Genomic DNA, 26,819 nt, shown 5'->3' on the forward strand with positions numbered 1-26,819 from the left:
TGCTGTTAGAAAATCTCTTGACATGCCGAGCATCTTTGTCCTTGTTATGAGGCTATAGGACTAAATATGTATTTATGTACAGTGTGTTTATTTTACTTTTTTAATTTGTTTTTTGCCTTAATATATGATAGTGTAAACATGTTATCAGATATTTTAAACACTGTCTATGAAGAAAAAATGCTCTTTTCCACCCATCAGTGATTTTTGCTTACCGTAGAGGGTAGAGAACCTAAGGGCCATACAAATGGGGCCCTCCTGTATAGTAGTATATATAAGAGAAGGAATGACTATTTTGTATATTGAATAAATTTAAACTTGTGAATAGTAGGGGGGGGGGGAGGTTGTCTACAAGCTGATTGACTGATTATTCTAATGGCAGAATTTTGTTGTGCAATGAGAGGTTTGAGGTAATGAAATTTTTTAGGCTTGTTCTCAGGCAGTTTGTAGAATGTCTTGTCTACACTGAGTGTGAGTTTGTTTGTAGTCACTCAAGTGGATATCTTCATGAATGGCAATAACTGGTTTTGTATTGGCTCATGCTCGAATAACCTCACTGAGCGACCCTAAACAAAAACTAGTATTGTACGTTCATTACTTGTGCTTGAGTCCCTGGTGCATGTGTACTGCTTTCATATTTATTTGGTATGTTAACCCTTTGCTGTTTCAATTGTATATGTTTTACAAGACAGTGTTTTTGAAGTATTAATATGCCAAAATTCTAGCGGCTTCAAATCAAGTGAGAGAAAGCTGGTAGGCCCACATGTGAGAGAATGGGTCTGTGTGGTCAGTGTGCGCAGTATAAAAAAAAATTCTGCAGCACGCAGTACATGAGAAAAAAAAATCCGTGTTTTTTGGATTAAAATGCCAACTTTGATGTGTATTTTCGTATAGTATTTATGGCTGCATTCTCACTTTCTTGGTCTCTTGTGATAGACTGGAAGACATTTTACAGAAATAGAGATGATTTTGATTAGTTTCAAGATGAAAAGGACCTTGAAATTGAGCTCAAATTAGTGGACATGTTCGATTTTTGCCGATGTTCAAGAGTAAACAAATGGTGCCGCTGTCCAATATGTGTCCAACTAGCCATTCTAATACACAGTCACAAATGGGTTGACATTATTTATACAATTATTATAATAATGCAGTAGTCTGCATAACAGTAAATCTTCTATTTTTTGTGAGAATAAAAATTTAAAATAGAAAGCAAGAGTAATATAAGAGGGGCCTGAAGACGTGACTAATGAACAGAGAAAATGTTATTTTAGTGCCAGGAATGTCTGCATTGTTTATTCTGGACCCTATTTTAAAATTGGCATTTTTTTTTAATTTGCATGAAATTGGCCAAATTGCCAATTTCTGACCACTTTATTGGGTAGTTGAAATTGGTAAGTGAATGGTTTCTTGTGCTCAATTGATAGAACAAATGGAGTTCTAAAGAAACAGCTGTAAGTCTAGCTGACTGGATCAATGGAATTGGCCGAAAATAGGGCTCAAATTGAGCGAAATCGCAGATGCGTATATATCGCCGAGATCACTAACTTCAAGAGAGCATAATTCCGTAAGTTTTCCATAAAATTTCGTACTTTTGGTGTCATTATCATCGGGAAAAGATTATCTATCATTTCATATGAAAAAAAATAACTTTTTTTAATATTCTGTGACACAGACACTTTAGGATTTGGGGTTGCAACAGTCAAAGGGTTAAGCTTCTTCAGGAATGTAGTTAAGATACAGAGAGAGTGTTTGTTGAGAAATATTTTGTAATATGCTGGAGGGAGGGAAGGAGTATAGAGGAAGCAAATGTGTTCAGTTATCTGGGTGGGGACTTGTTGGTAAGTGGTTCTACAAGAGATGAAGTGAACCATAGAACTGATGAAGGAAAACAGATGGGTGGTGCATTGAAGCATCTGTGGATATAGTACAGTGGTACCCTGAGCTCTGTACTGCTCCCATACAGTTACAAAAGCACTGTATGTGCTTTTGTAACTGTATTTTTGGGGTTCTGAAATGAACTAATCTATTTACATTATTCCTTATAGGAACAAATTCATTCGGCAATGGCACTCAAACAGCCTTCTGGAGCGAATTATGTACAAAACTAGGGGTACCACTGTATAGAACTTAACCCATAAACGGTCCAAGCAGATCTACGTTCACATGTGTAGTGCTACAAAAGTAGATCTACGTTTTTTTTACATATTTTCAAATATAACAAAAAAAAAAAAGTAGATCAAAGTTTTTTTTACACATTTTCAAATGTAAAAAAACAAAAAGAAGATCTACTTTTTTTACATACTTTCAAATGTTGAAAAAACGTATATATACGTTTGGACCGTTAACGGATTAATCCATGGAGGCAAAAAGGGAAATGTATTAAAATATAGTGGTATCAACACTGGTGTATGAGTGTGAAGCTTGGGTTTTGAATGCTGCAGTGAGGAGAAGGTTGAAGACAGTAGAGATGTTGTGTTATTCAGAGGGATGAGAAGGGGTTGCTGAGGTGGTTCGGACATTTAGAGAGGAAGAAGCAAAGTAGGATGACTAGGAGGGCATATAAGTCTGGGGTGGAGGGAAGGAGGGGCAGAGGTCATTCTAGGAAAGGTTGGAGGGAGGAGGTGAGAGGAGGTTTTGAGTGCTAGGGACTTAGACACCCAACATGCTTGAGTGAACATGTTATTTAGTAGTGTAGGCAAGTATTATTTTATGATCTGTCATATTGGAGTGTGAACAAGGTAACATTCATGAAGGGATTTAGGTAAACCAGTTGGACTTGAGTCCTAAAGGTGGGAAGTACAGTGCCTGCACTCTGAAGGAGGGGTGGGGATGTTGCAATTTGGAGGGGTCATCTGATCAGTGCTCTTCTGATAAGACAGTGACTGAACAAGTGACAGTGAAGCGTTTTCTTTGTCAGGTCACCCTGCCTCGGTTGGAGACGGCCAGTGTTAAAAAAATTCACCGACTGTACAAGAGGTTTGCATGAATCATGTCTAAGTCATTATGTAAGAATTACCAACACAGTACATCCCTGGATATTTTGACAAGCCAGGCTAAGATCAGCAGTCACTGGAAGAGTATGACAGTCAAGTGCAACTACCACCTTTATCCTTAACAAAACTGTGAACAGTACGAGAATTTCATTCTTTCATTTCAAATATCACTGACTTTTCTCTCACTGACAAGAATAAACACACAAGTTTGGAAAGTACTCTACTGAGTGAGCATTCTTCCACATCCCTCTCACTCACTCTTGTTCCGACCTGCGTGAACAGACATATGGGACAGAAGATTACTTTTTCGATAAAACAGTTTCCCACACTCCTCACACTCAAACTTCTTCTTGCCAGTATGAAGGATTTTATGTCTGAGGAGGCTGCTTGTCATGGTGAAGACCTTTCCACATTCTTCACATTCATACTTTTCACTGGAATGAACTGCCATGTGATTGTTGAGGCTACCTTTCTGAGTGAAAAGTTTCCCACAGATTTCACACTCATGCCTTTTCTCACCTGAGTGAATGAGTATGTGCTTACTGAGATTACTCTTATGTATAAACATTCTCCCACATATCTGACACTCATACTTCCTCTCACCAGAGTGCACCGGCATGTGGGTGTTGAGGCTACTTTTCCGAGCAAATAATTTCCCACAAATCTCACATTCATAGTTCTTCTCACCTGTATGAATAGAAACATGCAAACTGAGACTTACTTTCTGAGTGAACAAATTTCCACATATTTCACATTCATATTTCTCACCAGTGTGAACATGCATGTGACCCTTCAAGCCACTCTTGCGAGCATACACCTTGCCACAGACCTCACATACAAAGTTCTTCTCCCTCGTATGCACAAGTGTGTGTGTTCTGAGGTTGCTTTTTTGAGTGAACATTTTGCCACATATCTCACATTCATGTTTTTTTTCTGCATTGTGCACTGGAGTGTGGGCATCAAGCTGACTCAGCAGATTAAACACTTTCCCACACTGCTGACACTTAAAATTTTCCTTATTTTTGTGGAAAATTTTGTGCAAAGAGAGATCCTCTTTTCTAGAGAATGACTTCCCACACTCTTCACAATCTAACTTGTCATTCCCACGGAGAGAGTGGGTAAGGATGTGAGTGTTAAGATGGCTTTTTCGAAGAAACATTTTGCCGCATTCCTCGCATTTGAATTTTCTCTCCTGTGTGTGAGTAAGTCGGTGTTTGTTACGGGTGCTCAGATGAGTGAACTGTTTCCCACACTCCTCACAGTGGAACTTTTTCTCACCTGTGTGAATAGGCATATGAGCGATAAGATTAACCTTCTGAGAAAACAGATTGCCACACTCTTGACATTCAAACTTCTTATCACCCGTATGAATGTGCATATGAGTTACCAGATTGCTCTTTCTGCTAAATAGATTGTGACAAACCTCACACTCGAACTTCTTCTCGCCCGTGTGAACCAACAGGTGGCTTTTTCCATGACTCTTTTTAGAAAACACTTTTCCACATTCCTTGCATTCATATTTTTTCTCCTGGGTATGAACAAGCATATCCATGTTCTAACTGAATGAACTTCACTCACTAGACCTTGAATAAAACAAGCATGTGAAAAAAAAAATAGCTCTCGCATGATTTCTTTCATTCATATTTTATCAAACCCAGAAAATGCCTTCACCTCAGCCTTTCTGAATAATTAAATGTAAACATGATTTCCACGAGGCATAAATAAACCTAAATTATTATTATTATATAAAGGAGAAGCACTAAATCCATTGGGGCCATACAGAGCCTGAAAAGAACCCAAAGTTCTTTTATGTGAAAAATTTTCCAAACAGTATTAATACATCTTTATCATGTATATATATATATATATGTAATTCCATTTTGGGAGGGCACTTTTTTTTTTTTTTAATAATTAAAAACAAGTGAAAACACATAGAAAGGAAGAGGTCTTTTCAATTCATATAGAGTAAGGTTAAAGTATGTTTCCTTTCACATATTGTGTAGTCTTCTCAGATGCCAGTAACAGTTTCTGGTTCTTGAAAGCCGTGTTCACGAAGGAAGTTAGAACTGCAGGACTGATGATGGAACAAACCTCATAGCAACACCACAAGGTATATTGCATCAATCTTGAGGAACGATGCTAGAACTTATGGCAAGAATGATGCAACAAATGACTTGAGGAATGACACCAGAACCGACTTCAGAGCCTCGCCACAAAAAATTGCATCAGTACAGTATGTGTGAAGCAGAGCACTCACAGTGTGGCTGTGTCTTGGCCTCACCATGGTGTAACCACAAGGTCTGCACCTGAAATTATAATGAACATAAGACATTTGCCTCCACTTCAACACACAATACAGAGTTGTCTATGAAAAGTTATCTCGCATACAATGTGACTAAGCAATGTTAGTAGTGTAATCAGCACCAGTAAACAGAACTGAGAAAGTTATCCCAGTATCCCATAAGTCTGCCCGTTTCCCCTCGGCCTCAATGATTCAAAAAAGGCATCCCCATATCCCATAAGTCCAGCCACCTCTGCCTCGATGATTCAAGAAATGCATCCCCAAATCCAATAAGTCCAATACTCCCCCATTCTTTACAATGAATGAATAATGAAGAGTGGTCATAAAATTCTTATGCATCAAAATATAAAAATATGTATTCACCTATTTATGGTTGCAGGAGATGAATCTCAGCTCCTAACTTAGCCTCTCCTCTGGCCACTACTGGGTTTCCTCTTGGTTGCATGAGCCCTATCATACCTAGTCTTAAAACTATGTCTGGATCTTGCACTAACTAAGTCATTCCACTTTCTGACCAATCTAAGACTCAAGATAATATTTCCTAACATCCTTGTGATACATCTGTGTTTTTAAATTCCAGCTTTGCCCTCTTGCACCTGAGACATGCCTCTCAAACACACTTGCCCTGTCCACCCTGTCAATCCCCTTGCCATCACCCTTTGATTTCTGTTCTTCAAGTATTCCTTGAGCCACAGTAGGACTTTCCCTCATATCCCTGCATGCTCTAATTTTTTGATCAATCTCTGGAGGACTACAGATCAAACTAACATTTGGCTTTTGTTGTTATTCTTCCATATTCATTCTGCACTATTCTTCTTGCTTCCCCATCTGTGTTCTGTACTTTCTCCATGCTATTTAGCACCTTCTTTTGGTCTCTCTGCAGCTCTTATATACCAAGGGCTCTCTATTTTGACTTCTCACACCTGTTAGGTACGCACCTTGCTGTTGCCTCCAGGCACTTTCTGGCGAGGGCTTCCATCATCTCATGGGTTATTTGTCCAGTCAGTTCACTGTCCCACTGGACTTCAGTTGGAAAGTCTCTCATCCCTGCATAGTCTCCTCTTCTGTAATTTTATTTATTGTCTGTACTTCCTTCTCTTTTCTCCACTCCACCTCTACCAAGTGGTCAAGGTTGCGCACCATGTAGTCACTAGCTCCTAGTGGCATCCCATATTCAGTTTCATCTATGTCAGATTCACTTAAGTTCAAAACCAGGTCTAGTAGAGCTGGTTCATCCCCTGCCCTCACTCTTGTGGATTCTTTGACATGCTGGGTCATAGGATTTTGCACTGTTGCCTCCATCAATTTTGCTCATCATGTTTATGGTCCTTCAAGTGGGTGACAGTTCTCTCAGTTCATTTTCTTGTGACTGAAATCACCTACAGTCAGGAGCTTTGTTTTGTTGTACTTACTCTCTGTGCCACTTTTTTCTAGAATTTCTACAATGGCTCTGTTGTTATCATAATCCTGCCTTGGTCTTCTGTTCATCAGTGGGGGTTACAAACCATTGCTACTATTACCCAGGATCCCCAATTCATTATTTTTTCTATTATATAGTTTCTGAGATTACCAGCGTCCATGTTAAAGCAACTGCTCAAGAAGAAATTTCTCGCCTAGCTGGTAGTAATAGGTTATCACAAGTTATATACACTGATGGATCTAAACAGGAGTCTTCTGGCAGGGCTGCATCCGCTCTTGTTGCCACCTCCCTAGTTAAGAACGATAATAAATCTGTTGAACTAGGCATAAGAATTAACAACTGGGCGTCTACTCATATAATGAATCCAACAACATGCTCGTTGGAAAAGCCAGGTATAGATACTCAAAAATCAGGGACAAAGGAATTAATGTACAATTGCTATGGATCCCATCACAAATTGGATTACCCCATCATGATAAAGTTGATATGTTAGCCAAGAAGAGTACCCAGAAGGAGAATGTAGAATATAAATTTGGTATATCTGTGTCTAGCATTAGGAATAATATTAGGAGAAAAGTAAATAATGAAAATGATTGTTATAGGAATGCAGTTAGAAGCCTGAGTAGATCTATAACCCACTATGATAACATGAACGTTGATAAGTATGTTTATGGAGCAACTTGCAATGTGAACACTGACTGATGTTGTAGTGGCCAGGCTTAGGCTTGGTTACAGGTACTTCTGGCAGTTTGGGAGACACACAGATGATGATCAAACTAAATGCAAATTATGTGGTCAGGCATATGGTCACTGTTTTGAACACTATGTGCTTAAATGTCCACTTATTGAGGAATACAAAGATAGACAGTATAATAACCTATGTGGCATGTCAAGATATCTTATTAATGAAAATAAGATACCAGATATACTAAGCAAATTTCCTAAAATTGGTTGTAACAAATAAGTGAACTGTAGATATATAGATATAAATCCATATTTACACCTGTTAACCCTTTTAGGGCCTAGTTCCTAGGTGTTTTGTGTATCCATATGCTCTTGCACTACTGTCCACAGAATGGATATGGGGTTCACAATAAACTAGCCACTTCGGTGGCAAAATCTAAAAAATCTATCAGTGTCCATGTTACACATCTCCTCAAACCTCCACTGATTCCTCTGATATATATATATATATATATATATATATATATATATATATATATATATATATATATATATATATATATATATATATATATATAATATATATATATAATATATATATATAATATATATATATTATATATATATAATATATATATATAATATATATATATATATATATATATATATATATATATATATATATATATATATATATAATATATATATATATATAATATATATATATATATAATATATATATATATATATATATATATATAATATATACAGTGGACCCCCGGTTAACGATATTTTTTCACTCCATAAGTATGTTCAGGTGCCAGTACTGACCGAATTTGTTCCCATAAGGAATATTGTGAAGTAGATTAGTCCATTTCAGACCCCCAAACATACACGTACAAACGCACTTACATAAATACACTTACATAATTGGTCGCATTGGGAGGTGATCGTTAAGCGGGGGTCCACTGTATATATTATATATATATATATTATATATATATATATATTATATATATATACAGTAGACCCCCGGTTAACGAACTTTTTTCATTCCAGTAGTATGTTCAGGTGCCAGTACTGACCGAATTTTTTCCCATAAGGAATATTGTGAAGTAGATTAGTCCATTTCAGACCCCCAAACATACACGTACAAACGCACTTACATAAATACACTTACATAATTGGTCGCATTTGGAGGTGATCGTTAAGCGGGGGTCCACTGTATATATATATATATATATATATATATATATATATATATATATCTATATATATATATATATATATATATATATATATATATATATATATATATTATATATATTATTATCATTATTATTATTATTATCACACTGGCCGATTCCCACCAAGGCAGGGTGGCCCGAAAAAGAAAAACTTTCACAATCATTCACTCCATCACTGTCTTGCCAGAAGGGCGCTTTACACTACAGTTTTTAAACTGCAACATTAACACCCCTCCTTGAGAATGCAGGCACTGTACTTCCCATCTCCAGGACTCAAGTCCGGCCTGCCGGTTTCCCTGAACCCCTTCATAAATGTTACTTTGCTCACACTCCAACAGCACGTCAAGTATTAAAAACCATTTGTCTCCATTCACTCCTATCAAACACGCTCACACATGCCTGCTGGAAGTCCAAGCCCCTCGCACACAAAACCTCCTTTACCCCCTCCCTCCAACCTTTCCTAGGCCGACCCCTACCCCGCCTTCCTTCCACTACAGACTGATACACTCTTGAAGTCACTCTGTTTCTCTCAATTCTCTCTACATGTCCGAACCACCTCAACAACCCTTCCTCAGCCCTCTGGACAACAGTTTTGGTAATCCCGCACCTCCTCCTAACTTCCAAACTACGAAATCTCTGCATTATATTCACACCGCACATTGCCCTCAGACATGACATCTCCACTGCCTCCATATATATATATATATAATATATATAATACAGGTCTCCCTCAACATTCGCGAGGGTTAGGGGATCAAGAGCCTCGCGAATGTTGAAAAACCGTGAATGTTTGGTGCCCCAATATATTGTAGGGAAATATATTACAATACTGCTTCCTTAACTTGTTGAACCATGAATAATCATAAAATACATGAAAACGTCGTAAATTGTACTAAATATATACATGTTATGCTTTAATAACGTATGTTATTTAATAACATGTATGTTGTTAAATACCAGAGACTCCACCACTGCCTCCACCAATGCCTCCACCACTGCGAGTCCCTACTACCCTCCCTCCGACCCCTGCAACTGGCAGCATTCTGGCCACAGTTTCTTCCAAGCAGAGTTCAAGGTCTTCTTAGTCACTCCCTCCCAAGCCATACCTATAAGGTTTACACAATTGAGGATATTAAAGTGCTCTCTCCAAAACTCTCTTAGAATCAGTTGAGTTTCTGAGGTCACTACAAAGCACCTTTCAAACAGAGCTTTTGTGTACAGTTTTTTGAAGTTTGCAATAACCTGCTGGTCCATGGGCTGCAGGAGAGGAGTGGTATTAGGAGGCAAAAACTTCACCTTAATGAATTTCATGTCCCCATAAAGTCGCTCTGCCACGTTTGTAGGATGACCAGGGGCATTGTCTAACACCAGGAGGCACTTAAGTTCTAATTTCTTTTCAGTTAGGTAATCTTTCACATTGGGGGCAAATGCATGGTGTAACCAGTCATAGAAAAAGTCCCTAGTGACCCATGCCTTACTGTTTGCCCTCCACAGCACACACAAATTCTCCTTGAGGACATTCTTTTGCCTGAACGGTCTGGGAGTTTCAGAGTGATACACTAATAAAGGCTTCACTTTGCAATCACCAGTAGCATTGGAACACATCAACAAAGTAAGCCTGTCTTTCATAGGCTTATGTCCTGGGAGTGCCTTTTCCTCCTCAGTAATGTAGGTCCTGCTTGGCATTTTCTTCCAAAACAGGCCTGTTTCATCACAATTAAACACTTGTTCAGGTTTCAGTCCTTCACTGTCTATGTACTCCTTGAATTCCTGCACATATTTTTCAGCTGCTTTGTGGTCCGAACTGGCAGCCTCACCATGTCTTATCACACTATGTATGCCACTACGCTTCTTAAATCTCTCAAACCAACCTTTGCTGGCCTTAAATTCACTCACATCATCACTAGTTGCAGGCATTTTTTTAATTAAATCCTCATGCAACTTCCTAGCCTTTTCGCTTATGATCGCTTGAGAGACGCTATCTCCTGCTAGCTGTTTTTCATTTATCCACACCAATAACAGTCTCTCAACATCTTCCATCACTTGCGATCTCTGTTTCAAAAACACAGTTAAACCTTTGGCAAGAACAGCTTCCTTGATTGCCTTTCTGTTGCCCACAATAGTAGCGATGGTTGATTTGGGTTTCTTGTACAACCTGGCCAGGTCGGCGACACGCACTCCACTGTCATACTTATCAATGATCTCTTTCTTCATCTCTATAGTAATTCTCACCCTTATTCCTGTAGGGTTGGCACTAGAAGCTTTCTTGGGGCCCATGGTCACTTATTTTCCAGATAAAATCACCAAAAACACTGTAATAATACGAAATGTTCCGATTGTATGCTTGGATGTTACCGCGGAGGCTGGCTGGTAAACAATGCCACCGGCGGCACATGTGAGGCTGGCTAAGGACGCACATTGGACGCGTCTCGGACGAAGAGCGGTGAGCAGGTTTTTGAGCGGTATGCGAGGCAAAATTTTTGCGATAAAAGCGAGTGGTATGCGGATTGAACGTTATGTGATGCGTACGGTATGCGGGGGTCCACTGTATATATATATATATATATATATATATATATATATATATATATATATATATAAATATATATATATATATATATATATATACATATATATATAAATACATATATATATATATACATATATAAATATATATATATATAAATACACACACATTATATATATATATATATATATATATATATATATATATATATATATATATATATATATATATATATATATATATATATATATATATATATATATATAATGTGTGTAAAGGTAGAAAGTTGAAAGTGAACATAGAAAAGAGTAAGGTGATGAGGGTGTCAAATGATTTGGATAAAGAAAAATTGGATATCAAATTGGGGAGGAGGAGTATGGAAGAAGTGAATGTTTTCAGATACTTGGGAGTTGACGTGTCGGCGGATGGATTTATGAAGGATGAGGTTAATCATAGAATTGATGAGGGAAAAAAGGCGAGTGGTGCGTTGAGGTATATGTGGAGTCAAAAAACGTTATCTATGGAGGCAAAGAAGGGTATGTATGAAAGTATAGTAGTACCAACACTCTTATATGGGTGTGAAGCTTGGGTGGTAAATGCAGCAGCGAGGAGACGGTTGGAGGCAGTGGAGATGTCCTGTTTAAGGGCAATGTGTGGTGTAAATATTATGCAGAAAATTCGGAGTGTGGAAATTAGGAGAAGGTGTGGAGTTAATAAAAGTATTAGTCAGAGGGCAGAGGAGGGGTTGTTGAGGTGGTTTGGTCATTTAGAGAGAATGGATCAAAGTAGAATGACATGGAAAGCATATAAATCTATAGGGGAAGGAAGGCGGGGTAGGGGTCGTCCTCGAAAGGGTTGGAGAGAGGGGGTAAAGGAGGTTTTGTGGGTAAGGGGCTTGGACTTCCAGCAAGCGTGCGTGAGCGTGTTAGATAGGAGTGAATGGAGACGAATGGTACTTGGGACCTGACGATCTGTTGGAGTGTGAGCAGGGTAATATTTAGTGAAGGGATTCAGGGAAACCGGTTATTTTCATATAGTCGGACTTGAGTCCTGGAAATGGGAAGTACAATGCCTGCACTTTAAAGGAGGGGTTTGGAATATTGGCAGTTTGGAGGGATATGTTGTGTATCTTTATATGTGTATGCTTCTAGACTGTTGTATTCTGAGCACCTCTGCAAAAACAGTGATAATGTGCGAGTGTGGTGAAAGTGTTGAATGATGATGAAAGTATTTTCTTTTTGGGGATTTTCTTTCTTTTTTGGGTCACCCTGCCTCGGTGGGAGACGGCCGACTTGTTGAAAAAAAAAAAAAAAAAAAAAATATATATATATACAGGAGGGCCCCGCTTTACGGCGTCTCACTTTACGACATTCCGCTAATACGGTCATTTCAAATTATGACCAAAACTCGCTATACGGCTCCCCCCACCTGACTTTCTAATACGGTCACAGTGCCCCACCCTGTTTGTTTACATTCTCCGTGAGCTCAGTAAGCACTAAGTCTCTCCATTTTGTCTGGAAACTCCAAAATTTCAAATATTTTTAAAAGTTATTTCATATTTTATATATACTCTGATAATTATACTTATGTATACCTGTACCTAAATAAACTTACATACTGTGCTGGCATGCAGGTACACATTAAAATCGGTAAGTGTCTTATGTCTCCAGACGTCATATTAGTAATGATAATAATAATCATCGAGTCATTTAAATGTCGTATATTACGTTAATATACACATTTTCATTAATCCATCTATGACATTTTTTCAAAATTATATAATAAACACGATGCATAACATATAAATAAGATAAATACATCCCACAGTAGAATAAATAAACATAAATGTGAGATGTGGTAGCAGATGACTTGCACAAGTGACGCCATATTAGAAATGATAATAATAATAACAACAATACTCACCGAGTCTCATTAAATGTCGTATATTACGTTAATATACACATTTTCATTAATCCATCCAAGATATTTTTTTTCAAAATTATATAATAAACACGATACATAACATAAAAAGATGATAAATACACCCCACAATAGAATAAATAAACATAAATATAAGATGTGGGAGCCAGATAACTTGTACAAGTGACGGCAAGAATAACATTTTCTCTAATCTAACATGAGAAAATGTGTTACTGGGGGTAACTGTAGAAAATTATTCCTTTTGTATGTATGTAAGTAAGTTTATTCAGGTATACACAAATACAGTTACATAGATTATCATACATAACAACATATGTGTAGAGAACCTAGGATAACCCAAAAAAGTCAGTGTGACTTATTTCCATTGCCTTCACTCAGAGCTTCATTTCTTCTCAAAATGATGTTACATGAGAATGGGAGTGTTCTTCTTTATTAATTCTACCGTATCAATGTAGAGACAACCTGTACACAATGTAACTTGTACACAAACCAGACGTGTACACTTCGTTTACAAAACTTACCTTCGCCTGGTTTGTTTACATAACTCTGCGCCTGTCCCCTCTCATGTACTCATTCTTTCTCTCTCTCATTTATTCGTTTTATCTCATTTACTTACTCCTGACCCTACATTAAGACTACAAATATTTTAAGGTAAGTAATGAGTGAACTGTATATACATTTTATCGCTCTGAGATGCTTAAATATCATAGAATATATGTGTGGGTGGGTTGGCCTGGTATGGTAGCCCGGCTGACTACCATACATACCACACTTGATTTTTTACAATAAATACTACTCATCTCACCCTATATTTTAAGGTAAGTAATGAGTGAACTGTATATACATTTTATCGCTCTGGGATGCTTAAATATCATAGAATAGTATGTGTGGGTGGGGTGGCCTGGTAAGGTAGCCTGGCTGATTACCATACATACCACACTTGATTTCTTACAATAAATACTACTTGTCTCACCCTAGATTAAGACTATAAATATTTTAAGGTAAGTAGTGAGTGCACTATGTGTGTATTGTACTTTTTTATTGTTTTTTCATGCCTGGTTTTATTGCTAACTTAATATATGTTAGTGTAAACTTGTTATCTAGTGTTTGTATGCATTTATAAGTGGAAAAAAAGGGGGTTCCACTTTACGGCGGTTTCCGCTTTATGGCGGTAGCCTGGAACCTAACCTGCCGTATAAGTGGGGCCCTGCTGTATATGTGTATATATATATATATATACAGGAAGGCCCCGCTTTACGGCGTTTCACTTTACGGCGTTCCGCTAATACGGACATTTCAAATTATGACCAAAACTCACTATACGGCTCCCCCCACCTGACTTTCTAATATGGTCACCGTGCCCCACCCTGTTTGTTTACATTCTCCATGAGCTCAGTAAGCACTAAGTCTCTCCATTTTGTCTGGAAACTCCAAAATTTCAAATGTTTTTAAAAGTTATTTCATATTTTATATATACTCTGATAATTATACTTATGTATACCTGTACCTAAATAAACTTACATACATCGAGTCATTTAAATGTCGTATATTACGTTAATATACACATTTTCATTAATCCATCCATGATATTTTTTTCAAAATTATATAATAAACACGATGCATAACATATAAATAAGATAAATACACCCCACAGTAGAATAAATAAACATAAATGTGAGATGTGAGCAGACGACTTCCACAAGTGACGCCATAATAACAATACTCACCGAGTCTCATTAAATGTCGTATATTACGGTAATATACACATTTTCATTAATCCATCCATGATATTTTTTTCAAAATTATATAATAAACACGATGCATAACATATAAATAAGATAAATACACCCCACAGTAGAATAAATAAACATAAATGTGAGCTGTGGTAGCAGACGACTTCCACAAGTGGTGATAATAACAATAGTCACCGAGTCTCATTAAATGTCGTATATTGCGGTAATATACACATTTTCATTAATCCATCCATGATATTTTTTTCAAAATTATATAATAAACACGATACATAACATAAAAAGATGATAAATACACCCCACAATAGAATAAATAAACATAAATATAAGATGTGGGAGCCTGGTTTGTTTACATAACTCTGCGCCTGTTACCTCTCATGTACTCATTCTTTCTCTCTCTCATTTATTCGTTTTATCTCATTTACTTACTCCTGACCCTACATTAAGACTACAAATATTTTAAGGTAAGTAATGAGTGAACTGTATATACATTTTATCGCTCTGGGATGCTTAAATATCATAGAATAGTATGTGTGGGTGGGGTGGCCTGGTGAGGTAGCCTGGCTATTACAATACATACCACACTTGATTTCTTACAATAAATACTACTTGTCTCACCCTAGATTAAGACTATAAATATTTTAAGGTAAGTAATGAGTGCACTATGTGTGTATTGTACTTTTTTATTGTTTTTTGATGCCTGGTTCTATTGCTAACATAATATATGTTAGTGTAAACTTGTTATCTAGTGTTTGTATGCATTTGTAAGTGGAAAAAAAGGGTGTTCCACTTTACGGCGGTTTCCGCTTTACGGCGGTAGCCTGGAACCTAACCCGCCGTATAAGTGGGGCCTTCCTGTATATATATTATATATATATATGTATATATTTAATATATGTATATATATTATATATATATATATATATATATATATATATATATATATATTTAATATATATATATAATTTATATATATATATATATATATATATATACATATATATACATATATATATACATATATATATATATATATATATATATATATATATATATATATATATATATATATATATATATATATATATATATATATATACAGTGGACCCCCGCATAGCGAACGCCTTGCATAGCGAACATTCCGCATAGCGAACGCTTTGATCGCTAAAATTTTGCCCCGCATAGTAGACAAAAACCCGCTCAGCGAACTTCGTCCGAGACGCGTCCAATGTGCGGCCTCAGCCAGCCTCACATGTGCCGCCTGTCCCATTGTTTACCAGCTAGCCTCCGCGGTAACATTCAAGCATACACTCGGAATATTTCGTATTATTACAGTGTTTTCGGTTCTGTTTGTTGAAAATAAGTGACCATGGGCCCCAAGAAAGCTTCTAGTGCCAACCCTGTGGTAAAAAGGGTGAGAATTAGTATGGAAATTAAGAAAGATTTTGAAGGGTTTGGGGCTAACCCTGAGAAGCCTATGCCAGTTGTGGAATCCATTGTGCCTACTTCAAAAATTAAGGAAATGTGTGCACAGTGGGTTGAACTGCAAACCTTTATGGATGAAAATCACCCTGACACAGCTGTTGCAAGGCGTGCTGGTGACTATTTCAATGACAATGTTATGGCCCATTTTAGACAAATCGTAAAGGAACGGGAGGTACAGAGCTCTATGGACAGAAAGAAGTCCAGTGACTCTGAAGCTGGTCCTAGTGGCATTAAAAGAAGAAAGGAAGTAACCCTGGAAAAGGACTTGCCTCCTCAAGTGTTAATGGAAGGGGATTCCCCTTCTAAACACTAACACTCTCTCTCCCCTCCTCCCATCCCATCAATCATCACCAGATCTTCAATAAAAGTAAGTGTCATGTAATTGTGCATGCCTTTTTCAGTTTGTGTGTACTAAAATTAACATTTTTTTGTGGTAAAAAAATTTTTTTTTCATACTTTTGGGTGTCTTGCACGGATTAATTTTATTTCCATTATTTCTTATGGGGAAAATTAATTCGCATAGCGAACATTTCGCATAACGACCAGCCCTCTTGCACGGATTAAGTTCGCTATGCGGGGGTCCACTGTATATATATATATATATATATACAGTGGACCCCCGGTTAACGATATTTTTTCACTCCAAAAGTATGATCAGGTGCCAGTACTGACCGAATTTGTTCCCATAAGAAATATTGTGAAGTAGATTAGTCCATTTCAGACCCCCAAACATACACGTACAAACGCACTTACATAAATACACTTACATAATTGGTCACATTTGGAGGTAATCGTTATGCGGGGGTCCACTGTATATATATATATATACATACACGAGAAGTGGGTCATAATAAGCGTGTATGCACCTGGAGAAGAGAGGAATGCAGAGGAGAGAGAGAGATTTTGGGAGATGTTAAGTGAATGTATAGGAGCCTTTGAACCAAGTGAGAGAGTAATTGTGGTAGGGGACCTGAATGCTAAAGTAGGAGAAACTTTTAGAGAGGGTGTGATAGGTAAGTTTGGGGTGCCAGGTGTAAATGATAATGGGAGCCCTTTGATTGAACTTTGTATAGAAAGGGGTTTAGTTATAGGTAATACATATTTTAAGAAAAAGAGGATAAATAAGTATACACGATATGATGTAGGGCGAAATGACAGTAGTTTGTTGGATTATGTATTGGTAGATAAAAGACTGTTGAGTAGACTTCAGGATGTACATGTTTATAGAGGGGCCACAGATATATCAGATCACTTTCTAGTTGTAGCTACACTGAGAGTAAAAGGTAGATGGGATACAAGGAGAATAGAAGCATCAGGGAAGAGAGAGGTGAAGGTTTATAAACTAAAAGAGGAGGCAGTTAGGGTAAGATATAAACAGCTATTGGAGGATAGATGGGCTAATGAGAGCATAGGCAATGGGGTCGAAGAGGTATGGGGTAGGTTTAAAAATGTAGTGTTAGAGTGTTCAGCAGAAGTTTGTGGTTACAGGAAAGTGGGTGCAGGAGGGAAGAGGAGCGATTGGTGGAATGATGATGTAAAGAGAGTAGTAAGGGAGAAAAAGTTAGCATATGAGAAGTTTTTACAAAGTAGAAGTGATGCAAGGAGGGAAGAGTATATGGAGAAAAAGAGAGAGGTTAAGAGAGTGGTGAAGCAATGTAAAAAGAGAGCAAATGAGAGAGTGGGTGAGATGTTATCAACAAATTTTGTTGAAAATAAGAAAAAGTTTTGGAGTGAGATTAACAAGTTAAGAAAGCCTAGAGAACAAATGGATTTGTCAATTAAAAATAGGAGAGGAGAGTTATTAAATGGAGAGTTAGAGGTATTGGGAAGATGGAGGGAATATTTTGAGGAATTGTTAAATGTTGATGAAGATAGGGAAGCTGTGATTTCGTGTATAGGGCAAGGAGGAATAACATCTTGTAGGAGTGAGGAAGAGCCAGTTGTGAGTGTGGGGGAAGTTCGTGAGGCAGTAGGTAAAATGAAAGGGGGTAAGGCAGCCGGGATTGATGGGATAAAGATAGAAATGTTAAAAGCAGGTGGGGATATAGTTTTGGAGTGGTTGGTGCAATTATTTAATAAATGTATGGAAGAGGGTAAGGTACCTAGGGATTGGCAGAGAGCATGCATAGTTCCTTTGTATAAAGGCAAAGGGGATAAAAGAGAGTGCAAAAATTATAGGGGGATAAGTCTGTTGAGTGTACCTGGTAAAGTGTATGGTAGAGTTATAATTGAAAGAATTAAGAGTAAGACGGAGAATAGGATAGCAGATGAACAAGGAGGCTTTAGGAAAGGTAGGGGGTGTGTGGACCAGGTGTTTACAGTGAAACATATAAGTGAACAGTATTTAGATAAGGCTAAAGAGGTCTTTGTGGCATTTATGGATTTGGAAAAGGCGTATGACAGGGTGGATAGGGGGGCAATGTGGCAGATGTTGCAAGTGTATGGTGTAGGAGGTAGGTTACTGAAAGCAGTGAAGAGTTTTTACGAGGATAGTGAGGCTCAAGTTAGAGTATGTAGGAAAGAGGGAAATTTTTTCCCAGTAAAAGTAGGCCTTAGACAAGGATGTGTGATGTCACCGTGGTTGTTTAATATATTTATAGATGGGGTTGTAAGAGAAGTAAATGTGAGGGTCTTGGCAAGAGGCGTGGAGTTAAAGGATAAAGAATCACACACAAAGTGGGAGTTGTCACAGCTGCTCTTTGCTGATGACACTGTGCTCTTGGGAGATTCTGAAGAGAAGCTGCAGAGATTGGTGGATGAATTTGGTAGGGTGTGCAAAAGAAGAAAATTAAAGGTGAATACAGGAAAGAGTAAGGTTATGAGGATAACAAAAAGATTAGGTGATGAAAGATTGAATATCAGATTGGAGGGAGAGAGTATGGAGGAGGTGAACGTATTCAGATATTTGGGAGTGGACGTGTCAGCGGATGGGTCTATGAAAGATGAGGTGAATCATAGAATTGATGAGGGAAAAAGAGTGAGTGGTGCACTTAGGAGTCTGTGGAGACAAAGAACTTTGTCCTTGGAGGCAAAGAGGGGAATGTATGAGAGTATAGTTTTACCAACGCTCTTATATGGGTGTGAAGCGTGGGTGATGAATGTTGCAGCGAGGAGAAGGCTGGAGGCAGTGGAGATGTCATGTCTGAGGGCAATGTGTGGTGTGAATATAATGCAGAGAATTCGTAGTTTGGAAGTTAGGAGGAGGTGCGGGATTACCAAAACTGTTGTCCAGAGGGCTGAGGAAGGGTTGTTGAGGTGGTTCGGACATGTAGAGAGAATGGAGCGAAACAGAATGACTTCAAGAGTGTATCAGTCTGTAGTGGAAGGAAGGCGGGGTAGGGGTCGGCCTAGGAAGGGTTGGAGGGAGGGGGTAAAGGAGGTTTTGTGTGCGAGGGGCTTGGACTTCCAGCAGGCATGCGTGAGCGTGTTTGATAGGAGTGAATGGAGACAAATGGTTTTTAATACTTGACGTGCTGTTGGAGTGTGAGCAAAGTAACATTTATGAAGGGATTCAGGGAAACCGGCAGGCCGGACTTGAGTCCTGGAGATGGGAAGTACAGTGCCTGCATTCTGAAGGAGGGGTGTTAATGTTGCAGTTTAAAAACTGTAGTGTAAAGCACCCTTCTGGCAAGACAGTGATGGAGTGAATCATAGTGAAAGTTTTTCTTTTTCGGGCCACCCTGCCTTGGTGGGAATCGGCCAGTGTGATAATAAAAATAATAAAAAATAACACACAGTGGACCCCCGGTTAACGATATTTTTTCATTCCAGAAGTATGTTCAGGTGCCAGTACTGACTGAATTTGTTCCTATAAGGAATATTGTGAAGTAGATTAGTCCATTTCAGACCCCCTAACATACACGTACAAATGCACTTACATAAATACACTTACATAATTGGTCGCATTGGGAGGTGATCGTTAAGCGGGGGTCCACTGTATATAATATATATATATACAGTGGACCCCCGGTTAACAATATTTTTTCATTCCAGAAGTATGTTCAGGTGCCAGTACTGACCGAATTTTTTCCCATAAGGAATATTGTGAAGTAGATTAGTCCATTTCAGACCCCCAAACATACACGTACAAACACACTTACATAAATACACTTACATAATTGGTCGCATTTGGAGGTGATCGTTAAGCGGGGGTCCACTGTATATATATATATATACATATATATATATATATATATATATATATATATATATATATATATATATATATATATATATATATATATATATATATATATATATATATATATATATATATATATATATATATATACATATACAGTATATATATATATACACACAGTGGACCCCCGGTTAACGATATTTTTTCACTCCAGAAGTATGTTCAGGTGCCAGTACTGACCGAATTTGTTCCCATAAGGAATATTGTGAAGTAGATTAGTCCAGTGGAAATAAATGGTATCAAATACCGACACAGTGGAAATATAAACATATGCAGTATAATGTGATCCTTTATTGACAACGTTTCACCCACACAGTGGGCTTTTTCAAGTCACACACAGATCTACCTGGGGTGGAAGGTACAGGAGTATTTATAGTCATGTTCAGAATGTTGAGGTCAGGTGGAGAATGCTGCATCTGATGATCTACCGGGTGGAGTTATAGAGTCTTGGGTAGCTTCGCAGGGGTATTGGACAAGTTGTGAGTAGACCTTCTGCAGTGTTCTATGTTCTTATGTGGGATAGCGATGAAGAAGTTTCTTGGTGAGTGGTTCAGCTATGTTATAGAAGCCGTTGTTCTGTTTATATTTCTAGATTAGTCCATTTCAGACCCCCAAACATACACGTACAAACGCACTTACATAAATACACTTACATAATTGGTCGCATTGGGAGGTGATCGTTAAGCGGGGGTCCACCGTATATATATATATACAGTGGACCCCCGCATAACGATGGCATCGCATAGCGATTTTTCCGCATAACGATTACTTTTATCGCAAAATTTTTGCCCCGCATACCGATTAAAAACCCGCATACCGATTTTCGTCCGAGACGCGTCCAATGTGCCCTCACATGTGCCGGCCGTCCCATTGTTTACCAGCCAGCCTCCGCGGTAACATCCAAGCATACACTCGGAATATTTCGTATTATTACAGTGTTTTCGGTGGTGTTTCTGGAAAATAAGTGACCATGGGCCCCAAGAAAGCTTCTAGTGCCAATCCTGTGGTAAAAAGGGTGAGAATTAGTATGGAAATTAAGAAAGATTTTGAAGGGTTTGGGGCTAACCCTGAGAAGCCTATGCCAGTTGTGGAATCCATTGTGCCTACTTCAAAGATTAAGGAAATGTGTGCAGAGTGGTTTGAACTGCAAACCTTTATAGATGAAAATCACCCTGACACAGCTGTTGCAAGCCGTGCTTGTGACTATTTCAATGACAATGTTATGGCCCATTTTAGGAAAGTCTTGAAGAAACGGGAGGTACAGAGCTCTATGGACAGATTTGTTGTGCGACAGAGGTCCAGTGACTCTGAAGCTGGTCCTAGTGGCATTAAAAGAAGAAGGGAAGTAACCCAGAAAAGGACTTGCTACCTCAAGTCCTAATGGAAGGGGATTCCCCTTCTAAACAGTAAGAAGATAATGCTCTCCCCTCCTCCCATCCCATCAATCATCACCAGATCTTCAATAAAAGTAAGTGTCATGTAATTGTGCATGCCTTTTTCAGTTTGTGTGTATTAAAATTAACATTTCATGTGGTAAAAAAAATTTTTTTTCATACTTTTGGGCGTCTTGCACGGATTAATTTTATTTCCATTATTTCTTATGGGGAAAATTAATTCGCATAACGATTATTTCGCATAACGATGAGCCCTCTTGCACGGATTAAAATCGTTAACCGGGGGTCCACTGTACTGTATAACACACACACAATGACATACCCCTCTGAGAATATGCATAGGTTCTTTCTTCAACAAACCGGCCGTATCCCGCCCAGGCATGGTGGCAAAAAAGAAAAACGAAGTTTCTCTTTTTTAAATTTAATATTTTATACAGGAAAAGGGGGTTACTAGCCCCCTTTCTCCCGGCATTTTACTTGCCTCTTATGATATGCATGGCTTACGGAGAAAGAATTCTGTTCCATTTCCCCATGGAGATAAGAGGAGATAAACAAGAACAAGAACTAGTAAGAAAATAGAAGAAAACCCAGAGGGGTGTGTGTATATATGCTAATACACTGGTTAACATTTAATAAAGTTTTGTCTTTGTGACTGCTATAATATCTGGATGCTCCCCTGCTATTCTAGCCTTTAGGTTACCATCTGCATCTGTATACCACACTGTGATTCTCTCATCCTTTACTTTATGCTAGGTCTTCTGGTACTGGTACTGGCTAATGGAGGGAGTTCGAGTGGAAGAAAGGTGATCAGTGCAGGCAGTATGAAAAGAAGTGTTATCACCAGAGGTGTTACAAAGAGAGGGTAGGAGAAAATGAGGGAATGCTATTGAAAGCGGGAGTAGGTGAAGGAACAGGGAAAGTAGCTACATCATTAGTGGTATACAGATTAGAGAGGTAAGAGGATAGGAAAAAAGGAAGTTGCTTGTTTCTACTCCTGATTGCTGGTTGGTATGTAGTTCTTTTATTCTCTGGGTGTTCTGGATCTTGCACTTCACTCCTGCTTCTGTGGGGGTGGCTTGTGGCTTGATTGGCAACGCTCTCACCTCCCACACTGAGTGCCCATGGTTCAATCCCTCGCACGGGTGGAAATGTTGGTCATGTTTCCTTACACCTGCTGTCCCTGTTCACCTAGCAGTAAGTAGGTACCTGGGAGTTTGACTGGGGGACAAGACTGAAGGACCACAATGGAAATAGGACACAGTCCTCGATGACACACAGGCTTTCTTGCATTATCCTGGGTGGCTAACTCTCTGGGTTAAAAATATAAAGAAATCTTATCATATGTTACCACACACACTATGTGTGACTCATGAACCACCAGCCACACCATGTGTAACTCATGAACCACCACCCACACCATGTGTAACTCATGAACCACTACCCACACCATGTGTAACTAATGAACCATCACCCACATCATGTGTTTACCTGGAGTTTACCTGGAGAGAGTTCCGGGGGTCAACGCCCCCGCAGCCTGGTCTGTGACCAGGCCTCCTGGTGGATCAGAGCCTGATCAACCAGGCTGCTGCTGCTGGCTGCACGCAAACCAACGTACGAGCCACAGCCCGGCTGATCAGGAACTGACTTTAGGTGCTTGTCCAGTGCCAGCTTGAAGACTGCCAGGGGTCTGTTGGTAATCCCCCTTATGTGTGCTGGGAGGCAGTTGAACAGTCTTGGGCCCCTGACACTTATTGTATGGTCTCTTAACGTGCTAGTGACACCCCTGCTTTTCATTGGGGGGATGGTGCATCGTCTGCCAAGTCTTATGAACCACCACCCACATCATGTGTAACTCATGAACCACCACCCACACCATGTGTAACTTATGAACCACCACCCACACCATGTGTAACTCATGAACCACCACACACACCATGTATAACTCATGAACCACCACCCACATCATGTGTAACTCATGAACCACCATCCACACCAAGTGTAACTCATGAACCACTACCTACATCATGTGTAACTCATGAACCACTACCTACATCATATGTAACTCATGAACCACCACCCACATCATGTGTAACTCATGAACCACCACCCACACCATGTGTAACTCATGAACCACCACACACCATGTATAACTCATGAACCACCACCCACACCATGTGTAACTCATGAACCACCACCCACATCATGTGTAACTCATGAACCACAACCCACATCATGTGTAACTCATGAACCACTACCTACATCATGTTAACTCATGAACCACCACCCACATCATGTGAACCACCACCCACATCATGTGTAACTCATGAACCACCACCCACACCATGTGTAACTCATGAACCACTACCTACATCATGTGTAACTCATGAACCACCATCCACATCATGTGTAACTCATGAACCACCACCCACATCATGTGTAACTCATGAACCACCACCCACATCATGTGTAACTCATGAACCACTACCTACATCATGCTTAACTCATGAACCACCACCCACATCATGTGTAACTCATGAACCACAACCCACATCATGTGTAACTCATGAACCACTACCTACATCATGTGTAACTCATGAACCACCACCCACATCATGTGTAACTCATGAACCACCACCCACACCATGTGTAACTCATGAACCACCACCCACACCATGTGTAACTCATGAACCACCACCCACATCATGTGTAACTCATGAACCACCACCCACATCATGTGTAACTCATGAACCACCACCCACACCATGTGTAACTCATGAACCACCACCCACACCATGTGTAACTCATGAACCACCACCCACATCATGTGTAACTCATGAACCACCAGCCACACCATGTGTAACTCATGAACCACTACCTACATCATGTGTAACTCATGAACCACCAGCCACACCATGTGTAACTCATGAACCACTACCTACATCATGTGTAACTCATGAACCACCACCCACATCATGTGTAACTCATGAACCACCACCCACATCATGTGTAACTCATGAACCACCACCCACATCATGTGTAACTCATGAACCACCACCCACATCATGTGTAACTCATGAACCACCACCCACATCATGTGTAACTCATGAACCACCACCCACACCATGTGTAACTCATGAACCACCACCCACACCATGTGTAACTCATGAACGACCACCCACATCATGTGTAACTCATGAACCACCACCCACATCATGTGTAACTCATGAACCACCACCTACACCATGTGTAACTCATGAACCACCACCTACACCATGTGTAACTCATGAACCACCACCTACACCATGTGTAACTCATGAACCACCACCCACATCATGTGTAACTCATGAACCACCACCTACACCATGTGTAACTCATGAACCACCACCTACACCATGTGTAACTCATGAACCACCACCTACACCATGTGTAACTCATGAACCACCACCTACACCATGTGTAACTCATGAACGACCACCCACATCATGTGTAACTCATGAACCACCACCTACACCATGTGTAACTCATGAACGACCACCCACACCATGTGTAACTCATGAACCACCACCCACATCATGTGTAACTCATGAACCACCACCCACACCATGTGTAACTCATGAACCACCACCCACATCATGTGTAACTCATGAACCACCACCCACATCATGTGTAACTCATGAACCACCACCCACATCATGTGTAACTCATGAACCACCACCCACATCATGTGTAACTCATGAACCACCACCCACACCATGTATATGGGGGTCATTAAAAAAACTATCAAACTAACCTTAATTAAAGACGTGGACTTCTGACATCATTATCATTCATTTAAAACACCGATGTTTCGAGGTCTCGAAGAAGTTGTTCCTGACATCTCAGAGACACAGTGCCATCATCTCCACGATCAACGAGGCTGTTAGTGCCTGCTAACATAAGTATAGGCCTATACGAGAACATTATTATTATATTCATGGGGGACTGCTAAACCTGTATGGGGTTCATACAGCATCTTGGGGAAGATGTCGGGTCCAGCTCCTTGGATCAACATCCCTCCACCAGCATCAAGGAACCTCCCTGGTCACGGTCAATATAAACCCTAAGGGTTCGCAAGGCTCTTGATCCAAGGAAATGAACCTGGCCTCTCCTTCCTTGTATCAGACCTGATTGCCTTCCATTCCCCCGCTTGCCTCCAGGCGCTTGATGACCCCTACGGATTTACCTTTCCCTCCATGAACACAATAATACTAATAATCCCGGAAGCTATATACTTCAGTAAGTACTGGTACACTTCCGGTCGTGTCCGTGACTAGTGATCAAGAAATACATTGGTGTTTACGTCTCACTCTTCTTCTTCAAGTTAGATGCAGTTTGCTCAGAGGTTTTATGCTTCACTTGTTGTTGTTGTTGGGTTTATTAGGGCCACTGACAACATACGCCGTATCGAACCCGGTTTCTCGATGGTACCAGGAAGATTTGTTGCCCAAGGCTGGACGATGACAGAAAAGGAACAAAAGTTCCTTTGTAAATAGAGATAGAGACTTAAGTTTCCAATTAGATCCGGCGGACGCCCTTGCCAAGCCCCAGTAGAGAGGGACGCCAACACTCCCACCTGAGTACAGTAACCGGCTGCCCACCAAAGACCGTTAAAGAATTTTCCGCAGAGCGGAAAAAATGGAGCTGGCCAAAAGTAAGCCGATGTACAGGTGCCCCTCCTGTAGAGTGCCTGGCGGGCAAAATAGATGAGGACAAACGTCCCAGAGAGAACGGTGGAAATTTGTCACTGATACACAGGCAAGAGAGAGACTTCCACACCTGACGAAGGCTGGCGCAGAAGTCCTTTTGTTTCACTTGGACAAAGAAGAGCAAGGGACTTG

General features: G+C 39.4%; 1 protein-coding gene across 3 annotated transcripts; it reads right to left on the reverse strand.

The window, feature by feature from the left end:
• Positions 1-86: 86 nt before the first annotated feature.
• LOC128699116 (zinc finger protein 160-like) lies at positions 87-26,819 on the reverse strand. Of its 3 annotated transcripts, none has more exons than XM_070096536.1 (3): positions 26,282-26,819; positions 25,733-25,858; positions 87-5,296 (listed from the first exon to the last, which is right to left on the reverse strand). In XM_070096536.1, the coding sequence occupies exon 3, from the start codon at positions 4,540-4,542 to the stop codon at positions 3,241-3,243; it is 1,302 nt and encodes a 433-aa protein (XP_069952637.1). In that variant the 5' UTR covers positions 4,543-5,296; positions 25,733-25,858; positions 26,282-26,819; the 3' UTR covers positions 87-3,240. The 3 variants fall into 3 exon arrangements, with proteins under 3 accessions (XP_069952637.1, XP_053647615.2, XP_053647614.2); XM_053791640.2 differs by having other exon boundaries at positions 25,733-25,868; XM_053791639.2 differs by having other exon boundaries at positions 25,733-25,888.

The sequence above is a fragment of the Cherax quadricarinatus genome, chromosome 54 (genome assembly GCF_038502225.1).
Source record: "Cherax quadricarinatus isolate ZL_2023a chromosome 54, ASM3850222v1, whole genome shotgun sequence".
Classification (NCBI taxonomy): Eukaryota; Metazoa; Arthropoda; class Malacostraca; order Decapoda; family Parastacidae; genus Cherax; species Cherax quadricarinatus.